Here is a 6,591-nt window from a genome sequence, read left to right as displayed (position 1 = left end):
CTGTCGTAGTTGTACTGTACATCACAGGATGTTGGTGGCACCTTAATTGGGGAGAACGGCTCGTGGTAATGACTGGAGTGGAATGGTATCAAATACATCAAACATGGTTTCCAGGTGTTTGCCATTCCATTTGTTCCGTTCCGGACATTATTTATAGCCGTTCTCCCCTCAGCAGCCTCCACTGCTACATTATACATACCTACATGAAGTTCACATTGTGTTATGGTACATATGATACACACAAATGAAAGGAAAAGTAAATTAAATGCAAAGCAGTAATACACAAGTAACGTGCATTTGGACAAAATATGCTTTAACCCAAAATCTGGAGTGTGCATTTTGGCAAGTGAGTGAAACATGTTAAATAAAAATCTACATGACATATGATCGATGAAATACCTACTGTAGTTAAATGAAGTGTGCAAATATGTGTAAATTGTGTCTTTTGCATTCATTCCTATGGCAGTGCATGTAAACTATTATATTAGATGATCTAGAGAGAATGTGGTTGGTCAGGTATAGTGTTCTTGACCACAACTCCGGTACTACTTACCTTTTAAAAATACATTACAAATAGACTAACATACAGTAAGAAATAGATCTTGGACCAGAGCTTTGGGTGGGTCATATCTGTACCAGCGGGGCCATTCTTCACCAGATGGCTGTATAGTCTACAACTCCAATCCATTAGATCCATTAGTTCCACAGGATCCACCCCTCTGTCCAGAGTCTCTGACCGTCCCCTAACTACAGCTCCTCATCGTCCTCGCTGACCAGTATAGTGTCCAGGTCCTTGTCCTTACGCTCGGCGCTCTCGGTGACAAACTCCCTCTGCTGGGCCTCCAGCTCTCTGAGCTCCCCCTGCAGGCACTCCAGATGCAGTGCACGCCGGTTCCTCAACAGCTTCATGGGGAACGGGTTCATGTCGCTGAAGGCAATGTTGGTCAGCTTCCTGTTGGACGGAACAGAGTAAGGCAAGACATAGAAACAAGCCCAATATTACTCAGCCTGTTGATTTCCAAACCGAAAAACCACAGAATTGAACTCTGTGCAGGCAGCATAGTCACAAAATACTCCATAAGCTGTATGGCCCCAACACCAGATTTAGCCCTCTCTCACACATCTGTTTTACTTGCATGCATTGGACAGGAGTTCCTGAGATAGTGGTGCATGTATCTCATCTGCTCTTTGTTTGGAGATACAAAACAGAGTGCTGTGAATGCTGCCCTCAATGCACTCCTCTGGCTGTATAGCCTCCTTTTCTCCCATGTGTTGAGCCCATAGCAGCAGCGACAACAGAGCTATCTGACTTCTATATGGTGAGAGAGCATCTGTCTCGGTCTACAGCAAAAATAGCTCCTCCATCTGCTCTGCCAGCAACACACCGACTAAAGGGCAGCAGAAAAAGAATGGGCTAAGTAGGTACAGGACAAAAAGCACAAACCATATAGATAATACAACAATTGAACAGGTTACAAAGGACAAGCTAAATGTGATTTAGTGGAATTGTTCACAAACCACTTAGGGGTGAATCAGGTATGTAAGTGCTGGGCTGTAACAAAAACATGCACACCAGCCATCCAGGAGTTTAAGACCTCTGCTATAGTGGTTCCTATCCCACTACAGAAACACAGATCTAATATAGTGCCATTTTCTTCATAACACAGCCTCCATAATTTGATCTTAGATGACCTCTCACCTGCCATCAGAGATGGTCTTGGTGAAGAAGCGCAGGTATTGGTAGATCTCCACGTTGTCATGAATGTTCAAGATCTCCTCCTCTTTGTACTTGAACAGAGCCAGGGCATACCGAAATATCACCTGCATCAAAAACATGCATGCACGTTTACATTAGAACTGCTGCTGCAAAAAAAATATTATACCAGGTGGGTAGACTGGGCAATCGATAACATTTATCAATCAGTTAACAACCAGTCATCCTGCAGACAGGACCCACATTTGAATACCCATGAGCTAGGAGTTTCTGTTTTGCTTTCGGCCCAGGCACTAGTCTCACTTAAGCGCGGTACCTTGGTGCCCTCGTAGAGGAAGGCGTCCCACACCCGCAGGAGGATGTCGCTGGGCAGGCTCTCCACGAACACCACCAGGAACCAGTTGAAGGTGATGAGGGACACGTCCACACTATGCTCCTCAAAGTGGGCAGTCAGCCGGGGCATTTTCTCCGCCATGAAGTCCTTCAGCACACGCTGGTCCACCTGCAACATCCACACATACACCATGTCACATCAGCAGATGACATTAACAGATATTGGCATGATATGAGAAATCTTGAATTCATTACGTTGTTCATGAAATGTATGCGCTATTTCAGTTTCAGTTCCATGTTTTGGAACAGCTGCAGAACTAAAACGGATTAAATCCCACTTAAAACACCACTTCCCGTATTTTTATTACAGAGAACTGTAGATAATTATTTTATGCATCTATACAGTTGTTTAAAAATCACATATTTTGCTCCTTCGAGCCGGATCATTACCTGCGAGGCTATGAGTGTTTTGGTGTAGTAGTCGTGGGGCATGATGACCTCCACCACAGCTACTAGACACCAGAAGGCATCCTCCTCACTCTCCAGCACCAGGAGAGCTATGGCTGCCAGCCTGAAGGGAAAGAGAGTGGCCAATGTCATAGTTGTCCTTAGATATACTGTAGAGATTGTTTTGAAGTCTGTGAAAGCTTGTATGGTATATTTACAGCCTAGTCTGAGTAGCCAGATCGAGGAAAATGCATGTTTTTAGACTAATCATAGATTTTCACAAAAAAACTCATCAGTCTTCCCTAAACTTGAGAACATTGTGTAGATATTGTTTTGGAGTCTGCACTTTATATCAGTTTACAGCTTTGCCCATTAGGTGGCAGTATTTCTCTATATTTAATATGTTATTGAGCACACTACTGACTGATAAAGGGAGTATTGTACCTGTTGAGGCCCTGACAGTAGCCGATGGTGGGGTTTTGCCAGGAGAAGGCTAGCAGAATTCGTTGTAGCTGCTGCAGGGCGGGGCTGGAGGGTGAGGAAAAGCGCTGATTGGTGGTTAGCGTGCGGTGCAGGTCCAACTGGATCTGTCTGGAGGCCTGGTGGGGAGACGTAAGGCTCTTCTGGCACAGCTGAAACAGTAATGGATGGATTTCATGTAGATGTACGGAAAGATGGATGGACAGATGGAGAAAGATTATGAAATTGAGAGATGCATTGTAAGGAAGTGAATTTGCCTGATCCACTACCACCCTACCACCCACCTGCTCATAGCGATCCGGGTGGCGCTCCCTCAGCGAGCGTGTGCGGGCCCTCACCACCCAGCGCCACACCTGCGGGCGGTACTCCCGCGGCACGCCACACCGCAGCAGGAATTTGAGCTCCTGGGAGGGGTAGAGATCGTCGGCCAGGCGGCCGCCCAGATACTGAGCCCAGCGGTCCAACAGGGGTCTGACCCCGGCCTCCTGCCTCAGCAGATTGTGGGAGCGGATCTCCAGGTCTTGGATCTTGGCCAGCAGCTTCATGTCCTCCACCTCGTAGTCCGGAATGATCTTGAAGCCGTACTCGTCGTGCTCCCTAAGGAATGGAGATCAATGTTCATTCACGGTTTGTAGATCATTTGAACATTCATTGACTTTTGATGGTAATCTAATTTTTGTTAATTGTGTGACTGAATTGGTGATTTAATGTGTTTATAACAAGTGTCCCCCTTGAGAAAGTGACTGTTGTAAATCTTAAAAAAGGAACACATGTATAAATAAATAATAAAAATTAAATAAAAAAGTTGGTCCTGTCATCTATCAGTGTAGTGAAGCAGAGGAGACAAGAAGACAAGGAAAGGAAGCCAGTTCAGAGTATTGATCCACGGTCCGTTACCTGACAGGGTTGAGTTTGAGGATGTCGTTCAGGTCTCCCTGTAGTGCGTCCTCTATGAGGTTCCTCACAGCCTCATGCTGGCCCGGTTCTAGAGCCTTGCTCTCCTGCAGCTTCCTCAGTACACCCAGGTAATGACTCTCTATCTGACAGTTACGGGCCTCCAGGTAGGCACACTGCAACACAAAATAAGCACACCCTAAAAGACCAAGACTGAGGTCCCAATTCAATCAACTGTAGTGGCCTTCAGTGCTTCCCTTCACCACAACCCACTCCAACCTGGACAGCACATGCAGATGTATTTGGCACTGAATATCACCCATAGTCACTAGGCAGACCCACCTTCACCATAAGGCTTTTCTCCTGCTCTGAACTGTTGCGCCATAGCTTGGTCAGCTGGTAGATCTCAGAGTTCAGAAACTTGTTCTGGATCTTGTAGGCCTCAATGTCATCCTGTGTGAGAAAAGTATTAATACTGCAAGGAAGGGCAGAGTGAGGGCCATTTAAAGAAACAAATAAATATGCTTCATATTTGACCAGAGAATATATATATCTAAAATCTACTTCAAAAGACTCTATGGTTCTGGGGCCTCATTTATAACCATTGCGTAAATTTGACATTAAAATATCTGCGTGTGATATTTTTGAAAAGACTGCCACGCACAAAAATAGAGATTTCTAAAATTGGCGCACGCCATACATACGCATGTTTCTCATTATAAATCAGACCTGTCGTAAAACTGTGCGCGCATGAACGAGCATTACAGTGCTATGAAAAAGTATTTGCCCCCTTTCTAATTTCTCTACTTTTGCATATTTGTGATTCTGAATGTTATCAGATCTTCAACCAAAACCTAATATTAGATAAAGGGAACATAAGTGAACAAATAACACAACAATTACATATTTATTTCATAAACAAAGTTATGCAACACCCAATTCCCCTGTGTGAAAAAGTAATTGCCCCCTTACACTCAATAACTGGTTGTGCCATCTTTAGCTGCAATGACTCCAACCAAATGCTTCCTGTAGTTGTTGATCAGTCTCTCACGTCGCTGTGGAGGAATTTTGGCCCACTCTTCCATGCAGAACTGCTTTAACTCATTCACGTGTGGGTTTTCAAGCATGAACTGCTCGTTTCAAGTCCTGCCACAACATCTCAATTGGGATTAGGTCTGGACTAGGCCATTCCAAAACTTCCAATTTGTTGCTTTTTAGCAATTTTCATGTAGACTTGATTGTGTGTTTTGGATCATTGTCTTGCTGCATGACCCAGCTGCGCTTCAGCTCACAGACGGATGGTCCGACATTCTCCTGTAGAATTCTCTGATACAGAGCAGAATTAATGGTTCCTTCTATTAAGGCAAGTCGTCCAGGTCGAGGCAGCAAAGCATCCCCAAACCATCACACCACCACCACCATGCTTGACCTTTGGTATGATGTTCTTACTGTGGAATGCAGAGTTTGGTTTTCGCCAGGCATTACTGGAACCATGTCGTCCAAAAAGTTATACTTTTGAATCATCTGTCCATAGAACGTTCTTCCAAGAGTCTTGATGATCATCCAGGTGCTTTTTGGTAAACTTGAGTCAACTTTATGGACGAGATGGGTCCCATTATGCCTGGCGAAAACCAAACACTGCATTCCACAGTAAGAACATCATACCAAAGGTCAAGAGTGGCGCAGTGGTCTAAGGCACTGCATCGCAGTGCTAGCTGTGCCACTAGAGATCCTGGTTCAAGTCCAGGCTCTGTCGCAGCTGGCCGCGACCGGGAGACCCATGGGCGGTGCACAATTGGTCCAGTGTCGTCCAAGGTAGGGGAGGGTTTGGCCGGCAGGGATGTGGGTTCGTTTCCCACGGGGGGCCAGTATGAAAAAATAAAATATATATAATAATACATGTATGCATTCACTAACTGTAAGTCGCTCTGGATAAGAGCGTCTGCTAAATGACTAAAATGTAATGTAAATGTCAAGCATGGTGGTGGTGGTGTGATGGTTTGGGGATGCTTTGCTGCCTCAGGACCTGGACGACTTGCCTTAATAGAAGGAACCATTAATTCTGCTCTGTATCAGAGAATTCTACAGGAGAATGTCGGACCATCCGTCTGTGAGCTGGAGCTGAAGCTGAAGCGCAGCTGGGTCATGCAGCAAGGCAATGATCCAAAACACACAATCAAGTCTACATGAAAATTGCTAAAAAGCAACAAATTGGATGTTTTGGAATGGCCTAGTCAAAGTCCAGACCTAATCCCAATTGAGATGTTGTGGCAGGACTTGAAACGAGCAGTTCATGCTTGAAAACCCACACGTCACTGAGTTAAAGCAGTTCTGCATGGAAGAGTGGGCCAAAATTCATCCACAGCGACGTGAGAGACTGATCAACAACTACAGGAAGCATTTGGTTGGAGTCATTGCAGCTAAAGGTGGCACAACCAGTTATTGAGTGTAAGGGGGCAATTACTTTTTCACACAGGGGAATTGGGTGTTGCATAGCTTTGTTTATGAAATAAATATGTAATTGTTGTGTTATTTGTTCACTTATGTTCTCTTTATCTAATATTAGGTTTTGGTTGAAGATCTGATAACATTCAGTATCACAAATATGCAAAAGTTGAGAAAAATAGAAAGGGGGCAAATACTTTTTCATTGCACTGTATTTACACAGTACCGGTATATCTAAATCAAATATCAATAGCGAACTTGATCAAATGTCTTTGGAG

General features: G+C 44.5%; 1 protein-coding gene across 4 annotated transcripts in view; it reads right to left on the bottom strand.

Annotated features, from left to right (window-relative positions):
- Positions 1-112: 112 nt before the first annotated feature.
- Positions 113-6,591, bottom strand: part of LOC121541888 (TBC1 domain family member 2A) — a 32,683-nt gene continuing 26,204 nt past the window's right edge. For 3 of the 4 annotated variants that reach the window (XM_041851261.2, XM_041851274.2, XM_041851283.2), the window contains 8 exons: positions 4,211-4,321; positions 3,872-4,044; positions 3,259-3,571; positions 2,939-3,126; positions 2,498-2,618; positions 2,031-2,216; positions 1,700-1,821; positions 113-952 (listed from right to left, as the gene is read on the bottom strand). In XM_041851261.2, the coding sequence (XP_041707195.1) occupies positions 748-952; positions 1,700-1,821; positions 2,031-2,216; positions 2,498-2,618; positions 2,939-3,126; positions 3,259-3,571; positions 3,872-4,044; positions 4,211-4,321 (1,419 nt within the window). In that variant the 3' untranslated portion in view covers positions 113-747. Of the gene's footprint in view, positions 1,389-1,699; positions 1,822-2,030; positions 2,217-2,497; positions 2,619-2,938; positions 3,127-3,258; positions 3,572-3,871; positions 4,045-4,210; positions 4,322-6,591 lie in introns of all 4 variants that reach the window. The other variant, XM_041851266.2, reaches the window with a different exon arrangement.

The sequence above is a fragment of the Coregonus clupeaformis genome, chromosome 3, assembly GCF_020615455.1.
Source record: "Coregonus clupeaformis isolate EN_2021a chromosome 3, ASM2061545v1, whole genome shotgun sequence".
NCBI lineage: Eukaryota > Metazoa > Chordata > Actinopteri > Salmoniformes > Salmonidae > Coregonus > Coregonus clupeaformis.
The sequence above is the reverse complement of the archived record's forward strand: the minus strand, read 5'-3'. Positions and strand labels throughout refer to the sequence as shown.